The 24,539-nt window shown below is 38.0% G+C and overlaps 5 protein-coding genes across 7 annotated transcripts; 4 read left to right on the top strand and 1 right to left on the bottom strand.

The window, feature by feature from the left end:
- Positions 1–977: 977 nt before the first annotated feature.
- rgs9bp (regulator of G protein signaling 9 binding protein) lies at positions 978–2,120 on the top strand. Its single transcript, XM_010768570.1, has 2 exons — positions 978–1,335; positions 1,610–2,120. The coding sequence occupies exons 1-2, from the start codon at positions 1,005–1,007 to the stop codon at positions 1,972–1,974; spliced, it is 696 nt and encodes a 231-aa protein (XP_010766872.1). The 5' UTR covers positions 978–1,004; the 3' UTR covers positions 1,975–2,120.
- An 800-nt stretch (positions 2,121–2,920) lies between these two features.
- Positions 2,921–7,062, top strand: mcur1 (mitochondrial calcium uniporter regulator 1). Its single transcript, XM_010768569.1, has 9 exons — positions 2,921–3,343; positions 4,046–4,159; positions 4,268–4,371; positions 5,077–5,178; positions 5,494–5,535; positions 5,671–5,742; positions 5,911–5,964; positions 6,221–6,335; positions 6,423–7,062. Exons 1-9 carry the CDS (start codon positions 3,070–3,072, stop codon positions 6,476–6,478), a joined length of 933 nt encoding a protein of 310 aa, XP_010766871.1. The 5' UTR covers positions 2,921–3,069; the 3' UTR covers positions 6,479–7,062.
- Positions 7,063–7,209: 147 nt separating this feature from the next.
- On the top strand, positions 7,210–10,168 carry dph2 (diphthamide biosynthesis 2). Its single transcript, XM_010768568.1, has 7 exons — positions 7,210–7,329; positions 7,751–7,927; positions 8,068–8,180; positions 8,326–8,546; positions 8,668–9,357; positions 9,459–9,641; positions 9,830–10,168. Exons 2-7 carry the CDS (start codon positions 7,778–7,780, stop codon positions 9,946–9,948), a joined length of 1,476 nt encoding a protein of 491 aa, XP_010766870.1. The 5' UTR covers positions 7,210–7,329; positions 7,751–7,777; the 3' UTR covers positions 9,949–10,168.
- Positions 10,169–10,265: 97 nt separating this feature from the next.
- Positions 10,266–13,964, bottom strand: ncf2 (neutrophil cytosolic factor 2). The gene is made up of 15 exons (XM_010768567.1): positions 13,749–13,964; positions 13,435–13,517; positions 13,149–13,257; positions 12,917–13,051; positions 12,671–12,778; positions 12,457–12,516; positions 12,220–12,263; positions 11,733–11,874; positions 11,521–11,586; positions 11,343–11,397; positions 11,160–11,200; positions 10,889–11,037; positions 10,703–10,814; positions 10,480–10,597; positions 10,266–10,383 (listed from the first exon to the last, which is right to left on the bottom strand). The coding sequence occupies exons 1-15, from the start codon at positions 13,920–13,922 to the stop codon at positions 10,292–10,294; spliced, it is 1,488 nt and encodes a 495-aa protein (XP_010766869.1). The 5' UTR covers positions 13,923–13,964; the 3' UTR covers positions 10,266–10,291.
- Positions 13,965–14,609: 645 nt separating this feature from the next.
- Positions 14,610–24,536, top strand: garem (GRB2 associated, regulator of MAPK1). Of its 3 annotated transcripts, XR_798093.1 has the most exons (8): positions 14,610–14,972; positions 16,024–16,164; positions 16,398–16,528; positions 16,693–17,871; positions 18,154–18,308; positions 18,582–19,392; positions 23,329–23,555; positions 23,844–23,910. XR_798093.1 is itself a non-coding variant. In XM_010768565.1 (7 exons), the coding sequence occupies exons 1-7, from the start codon at positions 14,852–14,854 to the stop codon at positions 24,203–24,205; spliced, it is 2,961 nt and encodes a 986-aa protein (XP_010766867.1). In that variant the 5' UTR covers positions 14,610–14,851; the 3' UTR covers positions 24,206–24,536. The 3 variants fall into 3 exon arrangements, 2 of the variants coding, with proteins under 2 accessions (XP_010766867.1, XP_010766868.1); XM_010768565.1 differs by lacking the exon at positions 23,329–23,555 and having other exon boundaries at positions 23,783–24,536; XM_010768566.1 differs by lacking the exons at positions 23,329–23,555; positions 23,844–23,910 and having other exon boundaries at positions 18,582–21,976.
- The last annotated feature ends 3 nt before the right edge of the window (positions 24,537–24,539 follow it).

The following is a 24,539-nucleotide window of genomic DNA, read 5'->3' as shown; positions in this document are numbered from 1 at the left end:
TCTTTGTGACTGTTCCAACATGTTGGATAATGCAATGGCAATGCCTTCATAGACATGAATGCAGTTGTTTTAACTCTATTTTACCATTACCTTTTTTGCACTGTCGTCAGCATGTAGTTAATTTATTTATTTTAGCTTGCCCTTATAGGTACAGTGTTGCATGCTGTGAACAATTTAAGTTATATACAAGGACTCAAAGTGGGCAATTCAGACAAGATGAGGCAATATACTGTATAGGGTATATTAAAATACAAATGGTAAAAATACTGTCTGGAAATGAATACTTACTGTATCCACATTTTACAAATGGCATAATTGTAGTCATCTTTGTGTCTCCCCGTCTCATCTATCCTCGCTCTTGAGTACACAAGGTTGTTATGGCTTATCTAGAAATAGATCAATGATAATGAGATTAATTTTAATATTTTTCACTGGAACCACTCCTGCTAATCCATCAGGATTTATCTCATGCCTGTTAATAAAACACTGTGTTAACATATGAATTTGGTCATAAAAGAGGAACTGTCCGACTTTTCACATTTCCCAGTTATTGATACATTTGGCTTTGAATCACATAAGAATATTTATAATAACTGTTACCAATCCTAAAATAAGTATTTTTTCTTATAATAAAAAAGTTTTAGCAAGATTTTTTTATTTAACATTGACTTTTAAACATACAACATAAGCGGGCAGTTCTTGAGAGCGCAGACTTACCTTTTTATAACAAGTGATTAGTGGTCTACTGTATACTCAATCAGGTGCTGGGCTAAGCAGGAGCATGTATACTGATACAAAACAAATTGGATGTTGCGGTTACAAACAATCTTTGAGTTACAGAGAAAATATTCAAGCTTCCAAAGCCAGTAGATCCGACAGTATTCAGGTCTGAGTTGTTGTAGTCATGTGAAACACACTGCCTAATATACATAATCACCTTAATTAAGTAGCACACAGCTTCAAATTCACTCTATCCCTTTAATTGATTAATTGGCAAAAACGAAATGTTTGTCTTTTTCTTCAAACAGGTTGTAGCATGTTACCGCGTGTTGGCCACATGTGTTGGTGGATGCACAGACAGCTTGCAGCTGCGGGATGAGTTGCGACAAACACGAGAAAAGGCCCAAAGGTTGGCCATGGCCACCCGTAGTCATCTGACCTCACATCTCCGAGACAAGAGCCTGCCTGAGGAGCAACGTAAGGAGATGGAGATCCTTTGGGTGGGCTTCTCCTCCAGCCTAGAGCTCCTCCATGTTGACATGTGCAAAGTTTTCAACATGGGTGACATCTTCTCTCTGTCCAAAAAGGAGACACGGGTGCAAAATGGCCTACAAGGTAAATTAAAGTATAGCCCTGACACTGATCAAACCATTGTATTGAACTATATATCAATGTGAAAACACTTTGATGTGCAAATAATCGGCTAGCAAAATAGTAATGCAAAGTAAGCTAAAATGAATGTATTTTAATACAGAGGATGTGCACTAAATACTACTCCAAAACTGTTTTAACAGAATCTGAACATTATATACTTGTGACACAGTACCAATGCCTTCTTTGACTGAAATAAAACTGAAGTATTTACCAATTTTAAATGTTGGTAATGCAGGAGGAGGCAGTGAGGTAGCAGCCCGGGCGCTCAGTGTGCCAGACCTGAACAAACCTCAGAGCACATCCATTCCTGCTGAGTTCGAGAGCCAAGAGCGCAGCACCATGGAGAAGGATATCAGCCAACTTGACCACATGATCGATGACATGGAGATGAAAGTCAACGTTTTGCGCTGGATGGTGGAGCCCCATGGGCCACAGTATCCAGACCCGCTGAGCAGCACGGACAGCGCCTCCCTGCTCTCAGTCGATGAGGAGCAGCCTGGACACCAGCCTCTACACCAGCGCAGAAAATTATTTGTGCTCTTATTGCTGGTTGTTTTGGTGGTAGCCACTTTATCTATTTGTATTGTCTTTTTCTCATGAGCAAAACCTTAATAAGCTCAACTTGTTTTTTCTGTTAAACCTCAGCAACGCTCAGTAAAACTGATGAAAAATATCCACTGCAAGTACAGTAGTTCTTTCTTAACAAGTTCCTTTAAAAAAGGTTAACTTTTGTATAAGCAACTCAATTTACTTGTTATGCATAGGACAATTGGTCTAAATATACAATGAAATTAATCTGGATGCAAACCAGTTTGCGATTAATAGAAGTAAACACTCAGTTACCATACTGTCATGGTGAACATGAAGTGACAAAAAAAAGACATGGCTGCCAGTTAAAATTGGTTTCAAGCATAACTAGTAAAGTATAAGACAGGTGTTTGATTTTACATACCCAATTGTCTGAAGATGGATTCCCTTTGTTCTATAGTACACCCACCTTTCCTAAAATACCTCTGTCACATTTTGTATCTTGTTGCCATTGAGAAAATGTATATGCTTTGTAGATGATCTACTGTAACAAGCAGAATATTCACTTACAATGACTAAAGCTTTTTTTGATTCAGTATAACTTATAACATAATGAGCAGTAGAGAACTGATGTAATATCACACCCTGCTGTTTTCCATTCATTCAAATATACGTATATATATATATCTATATATATAAATGTATATATTTTTTGTTTTATTTTCCTTCTTAACAGGTCAATAAGCTACAATAAGATCTGAACCAGTCTGTAAGTGTGAGCCTTATTGATTCTGAGATACTGTAGATACTGCATGGTCAAAACTTATCATACCTTATTATTTACAAACAGAGCTTAAAATTGTGAGATGATAAAATAAACCTTTTAAATGGTTGATTTTCTTTTTGAAAAGTCTATGATGTCTCCAAAGTGATTTAGGTAGCCTATGTGAAAAGTGAGTTTTATTTTGAAATGTGTGACCGGAAATGTGGAAGTTTCCCGTCCTCTAGCTCTGCCTGTCTTTGGTCATGATTATACGGGTTTGTAGGGCGGCGTTAATAGCTGGGTGAAAAGTTGCAATACAGCCCCGATAGAGAGGTTAATGATATGCTGACGATATTAACAAACTGAAGTACAGGCCAGCTGCTGGCTGAACACTAACTTTGACAATGGTGCTAAAACAGTGCCATTCGCGAATCAAACTCGGTGTTAACCACCTAAAAAAGTGGTATGACCTTTCTTTCAATCAAGGAAGAGTTACCAGTGTTATGACAGCGACCATTTCCTCAAACATGTCTTCTTTGACTGCTGCCTACACACTACCGTGTGTCCGGTGTATCATCACTCAACCTTTCAGGAGCTTTGAGAAGCCGGTATGGAGAGGGAGACACGCGGGGCAAAAGATTGTACATCTTTCTGCAGGGACATACATGACTGCAAGAGGTAAGTTAACTCACTACAGTTCATAGTCTGTTTACCAACAGTTGAAGTATGGCACCTCGCTGTTAACTCTCAAACACCGGTAACTCTACTAAATATAATAACACAGCCCTAGGTTGTGCTTGAATGCAGTGCAGGCGCATTTAAATACCTCAAAGAAAGGGCACTTTTTCTATGTGCCCATTTTGAAACCCCCAATGCGAAACTTTGCATAAATTATTCTCAGATCACTGTTCACTTCATGGGATTTATCATGAATTTGACCTCTTTGTTGAGTTTCAAAATAAAAGTTTTCTTCTTCTGTTTTTTTAATGGCAAACAGCTTTTATAAAAGTCGACTTCCTGTCTGCTCTGGTCATTTGAATTAAAACGCTAAGTCAAACATAAATTAAGGGCTTAATTGCACGGCTCTCATTAATTAAAAAAAACGCATTCATTGTTTAATTGAAGTGCACCAAATATAAACTTCTCCAGTAACAACTCCTCCGTGTTGAATAAGCAAAACCCTGATGCTAAATCTGCAAAGTTTTCAATAGAAACATGTACCCACATCACACACTGTATTTACATAATATGCAACCTGGCCTCCAATTTTTCAGGTGTCTCATCACACCTGAAATGTCCATGACATTTAGGACATTTACAGTTTTGGTCTCCAGGTCATGCTTAGTTTATTCACTTATATCTTCTTATCATTGATTTCAGGGCTGAGTACGACCATCACAGCTCTCCAGCATTTAGATCGATCTGTACCAAAGTCTGAAGGTGGGAAGCTGCTTTTTGACACCCATGCAGTGGTACGACTCTTTGAGGAAAATGGTTTGAATGCTTTTGTTATTTAAAAAAACGTCACAATATTTAAGCTTCTTCTATTATTAAGAAGCTGTTGAATTTCCCCCCAAAAATGAATATATTTTCTTTGAACAGGCTTCACAACCCAGCAAGCTGAGGTGATTGTAAGAATACTGGTGAAGATGACAACTTCTAACATGGATGTCATTTATAGTGACATGGTGACCAAAGTGCAGCAGGTGAGGCTGTCGGAGGAGGTTTTTTTATTTTACATATGCTGTCAATACAAAAGTAAGCATTATGTCAGCCCTTTTTGTTTCTTCTCTGTGTTTCATTCAGGCTGTGCCTTTAGTGCTGTTAAGGTCACCATACCAGTATTGTTTTTATATTCAAGAGCGCATGGTGTAAATCAGGGGTGTCAAACTCAATTTCATCGCGAGCCACATTCGCCTAAAGGTTACACTCAAAGTGCCGGATTTAACTATATAAATATATATATAAAATAATGTATTATATTACATTATTGCCTCTGAATTGGATTATTATTCGATAGGGTAATAACTTCGTAATTAACTACGTCTGAAAGCAGAAGTCTAGGGCAAATAATTGCAAGTCTCTTCAGTGCACATTTTACAAAACGAGATGCATTGTGGGACATGTAGTTTATGGGCAACCTGTTTCTGTAAATTGGCATGTAACGGTATAATAAACGTATTATATTATTTGCAAGCTCTTACGGGGCCACATAAAATGAAGTCGCGGGCCGGATTTGGCCCCCGGGCCTTGAGTTTGAGACCCCTGGTGTAAATGATTAAATAATGTATATGTAATGTCAAAGTGTAATATAAAAGAAACACCTGAATAGACATTCTGTATTTCTTTCATTTGTTTACTTGTTCTTTATGGTTTTAAAAATGAACTTTTGTGTTGTGTGATTTTGGCAGGAGATCATGTTGCAGCGTTTGATGTCTCAAATAGCATCTGTAAAGAAGGACATGTTAATCCTAGAGAAGAGTGAGTTCTCTACTTTACTGGCAGAAAATGAGGTGAGTGTGTTTATGATGAGCAGACTTAAGCTGTTTCCCAAAAGTAATTGTTGCATTCTATCTGTGCCCTTGGTTGTTTGATGATCAAAGTGATCCTGGAATTCAAATTGATATGCATAAGCTGACTTTTTACCTGCAAATACCTTGTAAAATAAATTGTATATAAAAAACAAAAAGCACACATTTAGAAATCTAGATAGATAAAAAATATGTCATGTCAGCCAATATATGATTAGAAGAATGTATGATGTTTTTGCTTCATGTTTGCCAATGTTGCCCTAAATAGGAACATAACAATTTTAACATTTCTCCCAGAAACTCAAGAACGAGTTACTGCACATCAAGATCCAACTGGCTGTAAGTGGTTATTCTTATTAGCTTTAGGTCCAAATTGTAGTCGTATTAAGAAGTATTTCTTCATCTTGTTTTCATCAAAGAGGATTTACGTTTTGTTGTGACTTTCCTTTGTTCATCTCCAATGCCACCTTGCAGGATGTCATGAATAAACTGCGCTCAGACACAATTATGGACATGAATTTGGAGAAAAGTCGTTCAAAAGAATTGGTAAGTGTTTGAGAATAATACATGTGTTTTGAAGATCCTCAAATGCCCTTTTTAATTTGTATTTTTTCAACCTTAACTTGTACAAAAAGATAATGACTTGTCAAATAGTCTGTTCTTGTTATTGGTATATCTTTAATTACTAAAACCTTTTTTTAATATTTTTTCTAGAAAATAGAGAATGAGAAGTTGCTCCTAGAAACGCGAACTGAGATAATGGAAATGGTTTGTATTTTTCCAGTACACCTACAGAACATGTTTCCTATCTTTTAACAGCTAATCTGTACATTTTTTGTGCTAAACGCATACAAAGTAGAAATAGAAGCCAAAAAATATCAATTCAAGTTTTTTTTACAATGGCTGTCACTGATTGCTTTACTACTTTTAAAAAGTATTTGCTCTTCTCAGTTATAAATATGAACAAGTGTAGGTCTTTGGTGGGGCTTATCTTTATGCCTTTGTCCTATTGCCTTTTTTACAGACTGCAGAGCAAGATCGCCATTTAACTAAGACCAACATGAAAATAGACACGGAAGTGGCCGGTTTGAAAACAATGTTAGAATCTCATAAACTGGACACTATAAAATACCTTGCAGGTAAGATATTGTGCATTGTTGCTATGTAGAATAACCAATGATAGCTGACAAATAGTAGACTAATGCTTGCTCACTTTATCCTCAAAGGTTCAGTCTTCACCTGTCTTACTGTGGTCCTGGGATTCTATCGTATTTGGATGTAAGCAGGATTATGAATACGATTTTCATGTAAGGTCTCGTGACAGTGGACCTTCAATGCAGCAACTGAATTCGACAATGAAAGAGAGACAACTATAGCCTCTTACATTATGGGATTTCGCAATTGTCGGTGCAATCTTTTTTCAGAAGGGGGAGTTATTGACAAATGGCTCTTTCAACAGATCACTGATGTGACTCTTAGAAGTAATGAAATTAAGACTATTTAATGATTTATGGTGTCTGACCACTTATCCAGATAAGCTTGATTGAAACAGAATTTTTTAAAATATGTATATATTGAGTTGTAGATGTTGAAGAGATGCTCAGCAGAAGCTGTTGGTATTTAAATTGTGTCTTGACTTTTATTTGCTTTGTGATATTTCAGTTTTAAAATGAATTATTTTTTTAATCAAATTAATTGTCAAAATGTTAGTTTATCTTTCTATTGAAGATTATGGTTATTAGTATATTTAATGTAGGTTACTGTTGAAATGAGCTTGCCATTGTCAAAGAGGTCAGCTCTTTGCCATGGCAATATCATTCTGCTTTTACTCTGCACTACATTAAAATATGTATTATATGCATGATTTACTGTCTCATGTGTCTCAAATATTTTCAACTCAGTCATCTGAAAGTGTGAGTTAGTTTGTGTAAATTCCAGGAATATAAACGGATGATAATCGACGATAATGCATGTCATTGCTCACTGCTCAGTGTATCCTAGCTTTTATTTTGAAACGTTTGAACCGGAAGTGCTTAGGGTAGAGCTGTTGTAGTGTACTCTACTGCTGCAGACACGTGTGTAGCTGTCAAATAAGTGTTTATTCGTCAACAACTTTCCGCATGACTTCTCTTTGTAAGTTTACATGTATGTGTTGTAAATGTTATTCGTACATTATCGTTATTACACTTCATATTGTGAAAAAAGACTAGCTAGCGACACACCTAGCATACGGAACTAAAGTAACGTTAAGCTAAAAGTAGGTAACGTAAGGTATGGGATGGTTAACTGTGACTAGGCTATATTTGATATATGTTTTAACAAAAGGAAAACACCATTACGTCAACGTGACAATGTTGTGAAGTAGTTGGATACATTGTTGCTTCACTTAGCTATTTGCCAATATAACGTTAACAATATTGTCAAATATCTAAATTAAGTACAATTCAATCGAGTTTATCACACACTTTCCTGGCAGAACAGGATTACAGGATTGTAATCGTTTGAATTGTGTCCAAATGGTGTCCTGAAATGTGTATTATTACTCATTTTGCAGGCACTGTTCCGCGTTTTCTATGCAACAATGGCTGACGCATTTAGTAGCAGCTCGGAGAACGTAATTCAGCGTGTCGTGGATGTTACGGTGGGGGAAAGCAATCCTGTGGAAAACCTTGAAGAGTTGTATCAGATTAAGGACATTTGTGACTTTATCACTGAGCATCAATTTGAAAAGGTGAGTACTTCAAATGTACTTTTCGTCACATAGACATTTGTAAATTGAATCCTGAAGGGACAACACAATTATTGTCAAAAGGCTGTTGACACACTAGCCAGTGAAAGCAACTAAAGTTAAATCATGGATAATATTTACAGGTTGCTCTGCAGTTTCCTGATGAGCTGCTGGTGGATGCAGTTGCAGTAGCATTGGAGATTGAGAGAAACAGCAATGCCAAGCCATTCATTCTGGGAGATACATCCTACGGCAGGTAACACACCAGGTTTAAATTAGAAAGGTTTTACTTGGTCTAATAATGCGTACATGATACATTTGTAAGTGTTTGGATCCTTACTGCAAAGTCACTGCTCTACCGTGAGTTTTAATGGATGCATTCTTAATTCTTTTTTTGGCAGTTGCTGTGTGGACGAGGTAGCTGCAGAACATGTTGGAGCCGACTGCATCGTGCACTATGGCAGTGCTTGCCTCAGCCCGTCTAAAAGGCTGCCATTGATGTATGTGTTTGAGAGACGACCGGTGGATCTTGAGAAATGCACTTCTGCCTTCAGAGAACTCTACCCAGACACACACAGTCACATCATCATCCTCTATGATGTCAACTATGTTCATGCTATTGGTAAGCTTTTCTAAAAAAGCCCTGCTATATGAAAGAGATAATACATATGTATGCCATTTTATAGAACAGCTTTAGATTCAAGCATTTCTTTTCACACACCATTGTTTTAATTTGTTTTCAGATGACCTTATGGCACTCCTTTCACCAGAGTATCCAAACCTAGTCGTCTCAGAACTTGTTGTGGAAGGGGAGCAGTGTTACAGCCATGGTCGGATAAAGAGACTACATGATGACACATGTCTATCAGAGGGAGATAACAACCAGCTTATTTATCAGTTTGGAAGGCAGTTCTCCCTGACAAGTGGTTTAAGCATCACGGATTACAGTATGTTCTATGTAGGCCAAGAAGGAGCAACTCTGACAAACTTCATGATGACTTGGAATCGCTGCTCATTTTGTTCTTTTGACCCCATAAAAATGACCGGGAGGACAGAGTCAGTCAGTATCAACCGTGCCCTAATGAAGCGTTATTACGCTATAGAAAGGGCCAAAGATGCCAATGTTGTTGGCATTCTAGTTGGCACATTAGGAGTGTCTGACTACCTCAAAATCATCCAGCAGTTGAAGGAGGCTATTCATGGAGCTGGCAAGAAGAGCTATTTGTTTGCCATGGGGAAACTGAACGTGCCCAAACTGGCAAACTTTCTTGAAATTGACATTTTCGTGTTAATCGCATGTCCTGAGAACTCACTGCTGGACTCAAGTGAGTTCTATAAACCTGTGGTAACACCATTTGAGATGGAGGTGGCCTGCAACAGGAAGAGGGAGTGGTCAGAGGAATATGTCACAGACTTTCGACATCTCCTGCCAGGTTGGATCTTGATATATTCACATCGGACAAACCTACTCCTAAATTCTTATTTATATATGCCTATAGCTAATTTATAATATTTTCCCCCAAACTTACACCAGGTGGACAGAGTCACGTGCCTTTGGCTGATCAGCAGGAGGAGGGCGGTGAGACTGACGTGTCTTTAATCACTGGAGCTCTGCGGAGTCAGAATCTGATGAGCAGTGAGCCTGAAGTTTCCTCGTTCGGCTCTTCAGTGGTCCTCAGGAACCAGATGCTCACTGTGGCCAACACCAACTCAGCTGGTATGAGACCATCAAAAAAGTCTTGCTTGCTTTCATTTCTGTACATCCATGAGTTTATTGTAGACTTTGTACTGATACAATTATCGCATCTTGTGCATGTGAGAAAACAATCAACCAGTGTTTTTCTTATACAAGTATACTTTTAAATATCATATATTAGGTTACATATTTTTGCTTTCTCTTCTCAGCGTCTTTTCTGGCAGAACGAAGCTGGCGTGGCTTGGAGCAGAATTTGGGAGCGACACCTGTGGTGAAGGCAGTAGAGGGCAGGAGAGGCATAGCTATTGCCTATGAAGAGGAAGGATAACTTACCAGTAGCACACAAGACTATTTAATCATGCCTGAGGCATTTAGATGTATATTGCTGAATTTAATTACTCAATGTAAGAAATAATTAAAAGTTTTTTTCCTAAAATGTATGTCAGATATCACTAGTTTTTGTTATCGCATTTATCCAAACATAACAACTTGACACACTTGAAGAGGAGTTTATTTGAACGAACAGGTGTTTAAAAATGTAAATATTAAGTATTTATAGGTACAAATTAATCAAATGTGGTTGATTCTAAAATTGTTTCGATAGAGAGTATACTTGACCAATGATCAGATTATCCTTTATTATTTGTGCTGCTTACTTTCATTCATTTAAATTACTGGCCATTGACAGGAACTTCTTCCACAAAGGACGCAGGAAATATACCAGTATCCCCGTTGCATAGCCCTTCCAACCAATCCTGGTTAACTAAAGGAAAAGAATAAACAAAAGAATTAGAATGATATTTTTTGGATAAATGATTGAGTTTTTAAGCAAATTTGATTAAAAAGAATTGACCCTCACCTCTAGAGATGATTGTGATTGTATCGCCTTGATGAAACTTGAGATCCTCTGGATTTGATGACTCATACGAGTAAAGTGCCACCAAGGGAACCTCGATATTTGGACTGTGATCTGTTTGCTAAATACACAAAAATGGTCATTTTCACAATACTAATAGCACTTTCAACCAGTATCTATATTTTGTGAAGCCAGCATAAACAGGAAAAGATGAGCACTTCCTTACCTCCTTTGCGTAACACCACAAAGTGATGTGCACACCACTGGCACGACTCCACACACTTTCCATGTCTGTGCTGTCATCGATAACACTTTGTCCCGTAGCTTCAGGGGTTAGACTATATGGAACAAAATGATTTAATGTTGTACTCTTAACACTAACACCACTTCTTTTTTTAAATGTACACCTTACCTCAAAGTGATTGCAGTCATAGGGAGATTCAGTTTCCTACTGATCTTTTCAATCAGTATTGCATAAGGAGATCCGGGTGGTACTGAGACAGCAAAGGTGAATGTGAAACGGACTTTGACAATAAGTGAATTGTCAGGAGGCTGTTCTTCCTGGCATTAATGAAAGGACATGTTAATGGATTTTAAATAAGAAAGAAAATGAACACTTCACATGTTGGCACATTTTGGGATATACTGGTGTAATATAGTCATGAGGATTTGACTCAGCATACATTTCTCTCTGAGTCGCTGCTGTCGCTCCTTGGAGTTAGACCTTAAATACAAAGAAGGAGGATACAAATTGCATTTGCTGAAATACTTTCTCTTATGTTACAATATTTGCTTTGACCAATGGATTTAGTTAGTCATAGGCAATTTCTATATTGTAGTTTTCTTAATCCGTCAGATGAGTGTACCTGGTTTTCTTTTAGGTCTGGTCGGTGGTTCCTGACTCGGAGGCTGAGGTATTCCCTGTCCACCGTTAAACAATAATACTGGTAATGTTATAAAAAGTCTTATAGCAAAGAATACATCACTTCTTAAAATACTGCAAAGCAATCTTCAAAATTAAATATAAGATATTTAATTCCTTACCTCGTTCTGTCTGGAAGCCAAGGACATCTCATAACGCTCCAGGTAATTGTAAGGAACAAGTCCCCTCTATAATGAACAACATGCTTAATACTATCAATAAACATGTAACAATTCTGTTAAGTTCTCTACACATATTTCATATAAAAGAAAGAACAAAAGTTATGGGAAAAAACACTAGCAAATTGGTTGCAGATGTACAGTAGTGGGCTTACTCTTCCATTAAAGATCACAGATGCCCAGTTATCGGCTCCCTTCTGCAGCACAAACACAACATTGCCTGGCACGACAGCCAACTCATCGCTGGTCTCAGGAACAAACTGAAACAGGACAGTGTGGGGCTCTCCTTCCAAAGCCCTGTGAAGACAGGAGAAATCCACATGGCATCAAGAGAGCTGCTGGCACACCAGTCTATTTTTTACCGGATAACAATGGCTTCTCTATTGTTTACATTCACAGAGTTATATATAATATCCCCTCCAATGAAAGCATAACACTTCATAAATGTTTCCCTCTTTCCAAATAGAGGGCTGATTTTTTTTCCTTTAACACATCCACGTGTGGTGGAAAATGTATCTTCTATAGCAAAAATATTGACAAGTATCAATGTAATTTACAATTATTTTTGCATTCGACAAGGCTGAATTAGAACAACTGAAAAGTAATCATATTTTTTTTACACTTAAGTATACACGAAACTACCTTAGAACCTCCGGCTCCTTTGGACTAGTTGGACCGTCTTGTACCTGTCAGATGTACACAGAAACACAAAGCATCCAATCATTAGTGCTGACTCAAAGCAGCAATTACGTTGAAAAACATATTCCATGTAATTTGTTTTTTTAAATATAATGTAACACAATCAGCTGCTGATAACAAATTATATCTTTGTCATCATATCATTATTTGGAAAGCGCTATAGAAGAACCCATATTTCACCTGTGGCTGTAATGGGGCAAATCCAGAGAAGGCATCCTGAGGAACGACAGAGGCAACCACCTGAAGATAGCAGAGAAAAAATGTAGCTTATGTATGGCACATTGTTATAGCGTTAAGTCATTGACATTTTAGTGAACTAGATGAGCTGTATTCAAATACAGTTAAATGCCACACTAAATAATAGTACACATTGTAACTAAACGTATCACATTACCTTTGCTTTGCCCAGGTAGTCCTTCTTCTCCAGCTCAGCAACATAGTGCTTATTTGGTTTGAAAAGCACCTTTGATGGGAACTCGACTGGTTTGAAAAGTTTCTGTTTCTGTTGGTGATAATGCATTGCAATGGATATTATAATATTTGTCAAGTAATTCTGACATGAAAGAAAATTCTAATTACATCACTAATACCACTGTGTATAATCATTAAATAGTGATTACTTTACAGTATGTTAACTGACCAGGGCGGAATCCAGAGCTTTATCGATGATGTTGAGCTTGGCGTCTGTCTTGTAATTGAGAGCCTTCACAAGGTTTTTGTGGGCTTCTTCCCAGTTACCCAGCTGAGCCTCAGACAGAGCCATATTGATAAGAACCTATTGCAGTAAACATTGTTATTATAGAACCTTGCTTTCCACTAATAAGGAGGCTACACAAGAACATAAACATGATTGGAGGCTTTTAAATACTTACCTCACATGCATATAATTTGTATCTGAGACCAAGCGCTTTGTAATCTATCAGCTGGTTGCCTCTTAGTGCTTTGAAAGCTTGCTGGAAATCAGCTAAACTCTCCTCATACCTTTGAATATAAAAAAATCCAAACATAAAATCTAATTATCTTTGCACCAAAAACAATTACAAAAAAAGTACCTAAATGTATGATAACGAAATATACTGTGTGTAGTATTTTTTAATTACAGTGTTAAATATGAAAACAAATTGTGGCCATTGAATTGAGATGACTAGTGTTTCTTGCCTCTTCTTTTTGTAAAATGTCATTCCTCTTTGAAAGAAGGCAACAGCCAAATGCTCATCTTTACGTATGCTGCAATCAAACGCCTGAGAAACACAAGAAAACACAGTTACTTCCTCTATTAGAAAAGAGAAATGGTAAACTCTACTTCTTCTTTCTCAGTGACTTGCGATTTTACACTCAGAAATATCACATAATTTCATTTCAGCCTAATCAGTTTACGTCCCTGAACAAGATTTAAGTAATATTATAAATAAATAAAACTTTGTGGGAAATGTTTTGGCTTACATTAATCTACGAACAAAGGTCAAACATACCTTTTCAGCAGCATCCAGGTCTTTGTTGAGAAAATGGAGACAGCCAATGTCAAAACTAATTTTAGAGTTTGGATCTTGGATAGACAGGAAAATCTTGAGTGCCTCTGACAAATCCTGTCTGTCAACACAAGTTACAGCCATGTCCCACTGGCGCAGAGTGTCAACAAAAGACATAGTTGCTGGGTAGGAGTACACTTTGCAAAAGACCAAAATAGGGAAGTTTTTCTGATTTGTACCAGCTGCACCAGGAAGTGTGATGATGGTGTCATTGTTGGTACATTGCAATAACAGTTTTGAAGGCCCAATTGATTTTGCCCTTCCTCCCATGTGATTATATGGCAATTATATAGGCTGACGTGTGTTGGTAGGCCTTTACATTCCCATACTACTTTTACTTGAATGTAATGGTTTTGCATAGGCTACAGGTCGCCTATGCTGAGGGGTGATGGATTGCTGACATATTTAAGGAGTGGCTTTTAAAGTACAGAGACAAGCAATTGAAAACTATTTAAGTGTCGGTTTTTTCAAATTAATTTACAAGCCTTTATGGGGCACCAGGTTATCTTTATTTTTGCCCCTTTGTCTTGAATTTATCAGCATGAGCAACACAGTTATATGTACAACATTACAACTTCCGGTACATACTTTAATAAATAAATGGCTCTCAAATTGAGCCATTTTCATATACAATTCCCTCTAGCGCGCTATGTTTTATATTCTAAAGGTTTAGAACAACTTCACTGAGAAAGTTTGACATGTGTTTTGTGTTATTCACCCTGATATGTACCCCAATGGAAATAAAGCTTTTATTTTAAAAGAAACCAAAACGTATTTCCGTTATTCACTTAACTTCAGACTAGTTGCCCTGGTGCAGACGTCGCGAGCTAAACAAACATGTCTTTGCTACATTATAAGACTACGGACCTTAAAGATACGTAGGCAAATGCAAAGGGCAATATGCGACGATTAATAAGAAACGTGCCAAACATAAAACTGTCGATGGAGAGTTGATATATTATTCAGTTGGTTAGCTTAGTGTAGCCTTTTGTGACCGTGTTTACACATTGCTAGCTAGCTTTCCAGCTGGCTAATAAGCTAGCAAAATGGACCTTGGAACAATGTTATACAACAATTTAAAAGATGTTACATGGAGCACTACGTCTTTACCATTAGATCAACTTGTGAGTGCTTATAGGTTGCCTCAAATGGCCAAGCTGGATAACGGTTAGTAACTTGCTGTCACTTCTAAATTGAGTTTTGCTAGCTGCTACATTGCTAATTAGCAGCTAAAGACAAACCTACCATAACTATTTGAAAGACAAATAGTTCCTCTTTGTTTTGTCAGCGTATCGTCTTAATTCATGTCAGAGGTGTCATATTGGTATTAGAACTTTGTAATGTTTAATGATGAAAGTGGCTTCACTGTCTTTTTCTGCGCTATTATATATCGTGCAGTTACAACAAATAACGACGTTTGTCAGTGTTACTTTATGTCCTGTAACCTCTCTGCTGTCACGCTGCAGCAATGCAAGTAAATGTAGAAAGTTAGAGTGTAAACATTTAATGTAATAACAGCGATAATGTTTCATGTTAGGTACAATGCATTAAGGCCCGAGGAGACTGTTAGGTGTGCAACACAGTGATTACATGGAAATGTGTGCATATCATAAACTGTAAAGGTAGCGTGATGCCTGATTTAGACACAGATATTCGACAATGCTTGCTTTTGATAGAGGTATGGATTAATGCATTTGTCATTGTCCATGGAGGATAATGATTTTATTGTACTGAGTAGTGTAATGCCTTGGCTTGAGTCGAAAAAGCATGTAAGGCTCAAAAGTGGTATTTATGGCATATGTTTAATGTTTGGGATAATCCTTTAATATTTGTCTCAAACACATTTTTCTTCCTTGTACCACATTCTAATCAGGCCTATTAATACAAAAAGACATGTTAAACAACTTCAAACAAAGCTATGACCATCTGTGTTAGAGATTTTAATATTTCAACAACTTTATACCAGGAATTTCACATTTTGCAAGCCGAATTATGCAACATTTACATTATGTTTCGCGGGATACATGAAGTGTGTTGGTGTTTTATAAGATAGGCCTTTATTGATCTCTAGAGGTCATGACACTTTCATGACAGATTTTGATTGTGCAAAGGAATATATTCTAAATGTTTATTAAAGAAGGTGTACGTTTTACAGTATTCCAATCTTGCATGGATTTTGAGGGATAATCAGTTTTGTCTGTTGGTCTAATTCTTTCAGGTCAGATTGTTGAAGGGCTCCGAGACAATGACTACCTCTTGATTCATTCCTGCCGTCAGTGGACAACTATTACTGCTCACAGTCTGGAGGAGGGACACTATGTCATTGGGCCCAAAATAGAGATCCCGGTGCACTATGAAGGTGAGCTGCATCTGCTTGGATGCTCAAGGCTTTTACATTTGCTTGACATTGTATTTTGGTATCTTTGTATATGTCAAAACCAACACACAGGGGTGGAATTGTGGGCTTCTTGAATGATTAAATGCATTTTATATTTTAAGGGGTTTTTGATGTATCAGTGTTTAATAAAAAAATCTATAAACAATAGGTTCCTAAACCTTTCAGTTGCATTGATACGACTTTTCCTACTTCAGGTCAGTTTAAGCTACTGGAGCAGGACAGAGATGTCAAGGAGCCTGTGCAGTACTTCAACAGTGTGGAGGAGGTGGCTAAAGCATTCCCTGAAAGGGTATACGTTATGGAAGAAATCACGTTCAATGTTAAGGTATATCTCATTTCTTATAATCGATTGTTATGAGTCCTTCTGAATTTGGTAGTGTCTATTAAAATGTATAAACTAAATCAAAATGTTTAAAAATGACGAGGTGGAAAAGCTCTCCTTCATTTTGTCAGCCCTTCTCATCTTTCTCAAATCTCATCTTTCCACAGATGGCTTCAGGCGAATGCAATGAAGATACCGAAGTGTACAACATAACACTTTGCACCGGTGATGAGCTGACATTAATGGGCCAGGCTGAGATTCTATATGCCAAGACCTCCAAAGAAAAATCAAGATTCAACACAATTTTTAAGAAGATTGGGAAGCTAAACTCTATCAGTAAGATCGGTCGAGGCAAGATGCCTTGCTTGATCTGCATGAACCATCGCACCAACGAGAGCATCAGCCTGCCTTTCCAGTGCAAAGGCAGGTTCAGCACCTGTAGCCCACTGGAGCTCCAGATGCAGGACGGCGAGCACATCATCAGGAACATTGTGGAGAAAACCCGTCTCCCTGTCAATGTGTCAGTCCCCAACAGTCCACCCCGCAACCATTATGACCTCCACCTCATTCGTGAGGGTCATCGCTACAAGTTAGTCAACATTCAGACAAAGACGGTGGTTGTGTGCTGCATCCTGCGAAGCAACAAAATTATCCCCATCCATTTTCCCTTTCATATGGCCATGCCTAGATGTATTATTCCAGAAGAGCTCTTGCAAGGAGAGCTGTGGCTAGAAACTATGGTACATCGCTGGTTCTCCTTCTGCCAGGATCAGTTTGACATAGATGACTATTCTCGTGCTGTTCGGGATGTGCGGACAGACTGGAACGACGACGGTAAGAGCCCCAAGAAAACCAGCGGGAATGGCAGTTGCAGTGGAAGCAGCGGATGCAGCAGCAGCTCCAACGGTTGTCCCAACCAAATGCAGATTCCCAGTTCTTTAACCTATGCCCGGGAGGAACTCACCCAGTCCTTCCACCGTCTATCTGTGTGCGTGTACGGCAGCAACCTGCACGGTAACAGTGAGGTCAATTTGCAGGGCTGTATGACACTGTGTGGAGATTGGGCTCTTCTGCCCTCGGATAGCATCCCTTCAGAATCGGGAGAAAATGAACACTTTTACCCCGAACTGATGGACAGCACAAACTCACAACCATCCCTCAACAAATCTGACGTCCCCTATGAGGAGCTGTGGTTGGACCAATTGAGAGGTCAGATCCCAAAACCTTCTGTGAGTGAGGGACTTCGAGGCATCAACAATGGCTGCAGCACAACAACAGCCCTGTCATACCCAGTCACTACAGATTCGTCTCTTACTCCACCACCGGTTCCGCCCAAGTCTGAAGCTGTGAGTATAATCTCTTTTGCTTACAGTGGTAATCCTTAACATTTGGTTACAACGGTGGTTTCTCTGGCAACAGCAAGTGTAGTTTAATACTACAGCAAACCGCAGCTTCTTTGTCAGAAATACAACATCTGATGAATTAGATTACTGTGCAACCAACAATTTAATTATAACGGTAAGCGCATTTCTGATTTAATGTTGCTCAATCTCTTCATGTAATACTGAATACATTCACTTCTCATTTCACTAAATTTCACCCTCTAAACATTTTCTTTACCCTTCTAGGTGAAGGAAGAATGCCGTCTTCTGAATGCCCCACCAATTCCTCCAAGAAGCTTGAAACAGATGGCATCAGTGCCCATCCTGTCTAAGCCACGGCAGCAAGACACTCGGTCTCCAAGTCCGACCCTCTCCTACTATTCTTCTGGTCTCCACAACATGTAAGAATTGGCACCATTTCATAGCAATCATGTGACACTAATCACAACCAATGAGAATAAGAAAGAAAATATCAGGAAAATAAAATCACTTTGACAAAAGTAAGATTTGATACATTTAGACAATTACACATATTTGTTTAAATGGCAACTTTATGCTAATCCTTGACAGACATACATTTTTATTCACCCACATTTCTGTTTTTCAAATATTTGTTATGAGGTCTACATGAGGTTTGCTCTTATACCCCAAAATATTTTTGTTTTTTCCATCAGTAGTGGAGCATCTGAGCAGGATGCCGATGATCCACAAGAACCAAGCCATGTGTGCAACCCCTGCAACTGGGCTAGATCCCACAGCATTGAGCCGAATGTGACGTGGCCAAGCAGTAGCCTGCCATCAGATGGGATGTCCTCCAGGTTGTCCTGGCCAAATAACCTCAGCGGAGGAGAATCGCACAGCATGGAGGAGTTTCTACCATCTGGCTGTCGAAGTTACTTCAGCTGCCCCAGAAAAAGATCCCAGAGCAGCCGGGAAGCCTGCACAGCCAGCTTTGTTGACTTTGATGGAGAGCATGCTCACAGCAGTAAGGACTTCAGGTCGCAGAAAGCCTCCGTGAATCACTTCTGCACCAAATCTTCAAGTTACCATTCAGAAATGTACAGAAACAAGCCAATAGAAGAATCTGACACAAAGCAGAGCCTTTCTTGCCCCATCCTGCCGCCGAGAACACCCAAATCAAATGCTATAAAGAGGGGCACGGATTTACTGTCAGGATTCGATGGTGACAGTGAGCAGGAAACGTCAAATTGCTCACTACCTAAACTTGAGAAGGGCACAAAAGAGATACCTCTCATCTTTACTTCATTAACTCCTAACTCTCCATCATTATCTCCCAATGCACAGTGGCAGCCACCCTCCAGTCTGGCTAATCTTTCTATTGAAGAGGTGTCCAGATCTCTAAGGTTTATTGGCCTGCCGGATGACATTGTTTCTTTTTTCGTGACTGAGAAGATCGATGGGAGTCTACTCCTGCAGCTCACTGAGGAGATTTTGTCAGAGGATTTCAAACTAAGCAAACTGCAGGTAAAGAAACTCATGCAGTTCATAAGTGGGTGGAGACCCAAGATATAACTAACAGTGTATGAGACTAGCTCCTGTCGTAAAGCAGGGAGCGTCAAGCCTTCAGTATATATGCTATGCACACCAGGCCACAAAGAGTTTCTTTTCGTATAACATGAATTTATTTCCTTGTTACTATATTGTGGGGAAGTTGGGCAATATTTCCCAGCCCGTTTAAAGTCTGTGACTGCTATCTACTAACTGAATAGAATCATTTGGCACTTTCATGAAGACATTTTCATGTCAGCTACTTAGTACTTTTCCGTAAGTGTTCATGTTATCACACAAATTCTTTATTAGGCCAACAATTGTAAAGTACTGATGTGGCATCCTAATAATGATATTGATAAATATATATCCCTCTGTCCTTAAAGAGGAATATCACAACATTGCTATTTCCAGGATTTAAAAAACAGCACGAAAAACAAATGTTCTATTTTCACATTTAAAAAAAAAAGTTAAACAATATTTTGATGTCTTTGCGGAGACACAGTTTGACATTTGGTAACCACAAAACATTAAGCTTGCATGATCCCAAGCTTGCAATTATATAGTTATGCATGAGTTCAGGGATATGATAGAGGATTCTGCTGTTCAAACATTTCTAAACCAAAATCAAAACAGTTGATTTAATTCACTTCTGTTGAATGAACTCAAAACCCAACAAGTAAAGATACTTAACTTGAATTTAACTTGTTCATCTTTTAAAAGAAGGTAGAGAGGTCTTAAGCTGTACATTTCATCAGAATCTTTGAAAATTCATTTATTTTCCAATTGGCAAGAAATACTCAATGATGTTACATTTCAACCTGCAGTATCATACTGATGCACAGTTTTAAATAAAAAAGAAGTTGCTGAAAAGGAGTTGATTTTGCAGCTGTATGACCCTTTAAGTTTTTTAATACCTTTTTATGTTGGATAAAACCAAATACATCAGCTTTTAATGTCAATCGGGTAAGAGTCTTTTTTTAAGAGATAAAGTGTTAATTTAAAACCAACTTGGCTTTGTTGACCATCACGAATGGCATCTGCATTCTTGTTGTGATATTCTCCTTTGCGAAGTTAGCCCTCATCAAAGGGTTCTCATGTTCTCTTATGTGAAACAAGATGTTGTTTCTATTTGATGCTTTCCTAATCCAAAGTTTAATTGACCTATATGGCTCTTTCCTTAAACCTTAAACCTCTCTACTAAAAATGGCAGAGACTTTAACAATATGATGTCCTTACTTTAAATCTAAAATGGAAACAACTGACTGGTAATGGGGCCGTGACGTTCTACATTAAAATACAAAATATGCATCATGCACTTTGGTAGCTCTCAGCCTAATTAATTGCTGTTAAGAAAATTAAATATAAACCTATGAAATAGTGTCTTTGTAGAAAGTGAATGCACTACACGCCTTTTCAAAACTAAAATGGTACGTCTCCTTTATTCTCATTGTATGCATTATAAGTGTCCTCTAATGCTAGAAAGAAGTAAAAGATAACTTTGCTGCGCCTTAACCCAGAGACCTTAAAATATATTATATTTACCTTTGGCTTAACATTTTTTTTAAGTCAGTCTCTTGTTTTAGGAATATACTCTTAACATGTGTGTATTTTTCCTATAGCCTGAGAGGCATAGGTCAAACTGAAAATGATCTGATAAAATGACATTTTGTTTTTATTGGTACCAATCTTTGTTTTATTTAGCCTTGATTCAGAGTTGTATTGTATTTATGCAGTATTTAACAAAAATATGCAGAAGAGTTATTGTTATCAGACTATTGGTAGTGCTGATATATGAAGGTGCCTCAGCAAAAACAGCATGTCTGTAACCCAGGTCCTGTTGGCCAACAGCTGTTGTTTCTTCCCCTCTGTCACTTTTTGCAGTGGGTTGTTACATATTTTACTTGATATTTTGTATTTGTTATGTTAGTACAAATGTGATTTTTATATAAAAAAAAGTAATAACTAACGGTGAAATAATTTGTGTTGAGAAAAAAGCTTTTGTTCAAATTTCCTTTTTTTATTCTGTACCATTTACGTTCTACTTTGGTTTGTAAATCCATGTATTTAAATAACACATGGCAACACAGGGAGGAAAAACCCTGCAAGCCTCAGTTCGACTACATAGAAAATGACTAATAATTTGAATGAGCAAAGTTTTCAGGTGATTTTTCAGATTTTCTTGTTACTTTGTCCCCTTATCCGAATGGGATTGCAATGTGTCCCATGACCTTATTATTCTATGGTGATTGATGTCTTATGCAATAGCCATGTCGACCATGGTAGTAACAACAAGAAATGGAGTATTATGCACATTGAATTACCTCAGCGGTAATTCCAGAGAAAGTCCAATTTCTACTTGAATAATTCTGAGTAAACTGTGAACACACTACAACAAATGACCTAGCTCTGTAAATACACCATCATCAAGCTTTTAACACTAATAGCTATCTGATAATAATAACGTCTGTCCCCCTCGATCGGGGATGTGTGAGTGATTACCATCTCTGTGCACAAACAAAATAAATAACTAACACTTGTTTTGATCAAATTTGGAAAAGTAAAGGTCAACATTACTGAAATATTGAGTTTGATAGTTATATTTCAATTATACTGTTGTTTCCCTATTTTAAATTGTATTATCTATTAAAAAAATTGATTAACTGACGTTTGTGTGTGTGTGCGTGGGTTTTAGGCCCGTTTAGTTTAGCACAGTTCATGTGAAATAAGTTCAAGATTGCACCTTTGATATAGCATACCAGACCTGGATAACAGATAACAAACTATTTGTAAAATATGTGTGTCATTTTTAAGTATTTAATGCTTTAATTACATAATCATAAACTGTACAAGGTGTTCTCTGTAATCTCTTAAAACAGTTGCATTCCAAATGGCCTCAAAGATATTACAACATCTCATAACATAATGCAGAAAGCCCTCAGCAGAGCTCTGGAGGATTTTAGTAACTTATTGCAGATCCTATCTGATGAAATTCGAAACCAGTTAGTGCTTCATCAGTTCTGCTTTCCCCCCCGTGGTTTCCTGTCTTACATCAAGCTGGTTAACATCTCAGTTAAAGGTAACACCAGTTCTGCTTTTTGTATGGCTCAACTTTACAAAAGTTTATATTTGAAGCCTTAAAGAGTCCTAGAGATTGATCCAGATGACCTACAGCGGGTAACTCATAATCACAGACAATGATATAAATTAGTCCTATACATTTCGAGTTTTCCTTTTAGAGGATTTACTTATAATTTCACATTTACATACCCCCTGTGGCTTTATGTGTATTCTTTTTGGACTCCCAATCTTGTGTGAAGAGATTAGCTATCTGTTGGCTCTAGTGGAATGTCACTGACCTAATGCACCACAGCAGAAGTACAACAAATGCTTCCCATCTCACACGGCCAAGCGTTACAAAACAAATGCTAATTACTAGTACATGGAAGGACAATTTGCTTTTGTACAGTTTGTTCCACTTCAATACTTTTGTAGACAGTTAATGGACACTTTCTGTAATGCTATCATAGTAAAGGGATGTCATAAAAACCCTGTCTGGCACTTAGAAAGTATTTTGTGTCCTTTAGCAAAAATTGTAGGTGTTTATTATAGTTGAATCCAGAATATGTTTTATTATTTCACTTTATTGTATACGGATTAGGATCAGGAATAGGATTATTTCAGGTCAATAAGGGTTGGCTGTGGCGCAGTGGTTTAGACCGCTGATCACAGGTTCAATCCTACCCTGACCGCCACTGCAGAAAACATGCCAATGTGTCCTTGGGGAAGACACCTCACCCTAAATGTATTAATATATGTAATATGTAATGTAAAGCTCTTTGAACACTTGGAAAAGCACTAAAATAAATACCATGAATTAATAACGTCCCTCCTTCTGTTCCACTGTATAAGGCAAAGCCACCCCTCCAACTCCATCAGGCCAAATATGGATACAAAACTGCCTTATCAATGAGGTGGGACTGGTCAGTTTTCTATAAAGACTCCAGATCTGAAACCATCTCCAAAACTTAATTGAGCTCCTAAATAACCAAAAACTCAACTCTCCGACCATTCCGAGGGCCATCAGCCTTCTGAGCATCCATTCCACGGGCTGATCAGCGCTCTAAGCCTCCTTCCAGGTCTGTTGTCTATGTTAAGAGACTAAACATTTTGTTAAAATGTTGTGTCATGTTGTTGTGTCTACAAGTGAAGCTCCTAATCTGAAAATGTGACTATTGAAGCATGGACGGACAAAGGAGAACGCTTGAACAAAAATATTTCAGATGTTGGTTTATAATCATCGATATGTACTTATACCCATAAAAAGGTAATTACAGTTATTGTCATATTGTTTGTATGTTGTCAATCATGTGGACTCCTGGCCTGCTGTTTCTGCTGTCGATGTCCTCCTGCCTCCCTGTCCTTAGCGATCCACCAGACACTCCGATGGAGACTTCTGACGACCAAGGACACACAAGGGCATGAAAGTGGAGGCAGAGAAGGGAAGTGTGAAAAGATAAGAAATTGGTTTAAGAACAATTGTAGGGGGGTTGGGGAGGTACTTGTTGCTAATATAGAACCTGTACCAATAGTTGGGGGACAGATTGCTGGAGGGATTAAATCCATGCTGTTGCTAGCACCACAAGCAGACCCAATTAATGTTGTTTACTCTGACATTAAAGCTCTTGATGTTAAGCTTGACTACTTTCGTGCGGAAATGAAATGGGCAGCTGGTGTCTACCAAATTCCAGTGAACAACATAGAGAAAGCCTGGTATACATACACATAGTTAGTGTCTGGTTATTCTAAAACTACTAGCTCAGAAAAGGAGGCACTCAAAGAGACTTTTCTCACACATTATAGCCAGTACGCAGACAGCACTTTGGACTTGCACCATGTTTTGACAGCTAAACCATCCTCCCTAACTCAAAACCTTGGGGATGTTCTGGCTGACAAGTTTTTGTATTTGAATGAACTTATGTGTAAAGGCGATATGTAACATAGGTCTTTGTGTGACCTATGCTGATGTCATTATTGTCCATACAAATATTGTGTAGACTTGTACACGTTTTGAGCTTGAGCCTTGAATTGATAGCCAATAAAATATTGTTACAAAGTCACTG

The sequence above is a fragment of the Notothenia coriiceps genome, unplaced genomic scaffold (assembly GCF_000735185.1).
Source record: "Notothenia coriiceps isolate Sejong01 unplaced genomic scaffold, NC01 NC01_scaffold00005788, whole genome shotgun sequence".
Lineage (NCBI taxonomy): Eukaryota > Metazoa > Chordata > Actinopteri > Perciformes > Nototheniidae > Notothenia > Notothenia coriiceps.
This window is presented reverse-complemented; position numbering and strand designations above follow the sequence as displayed.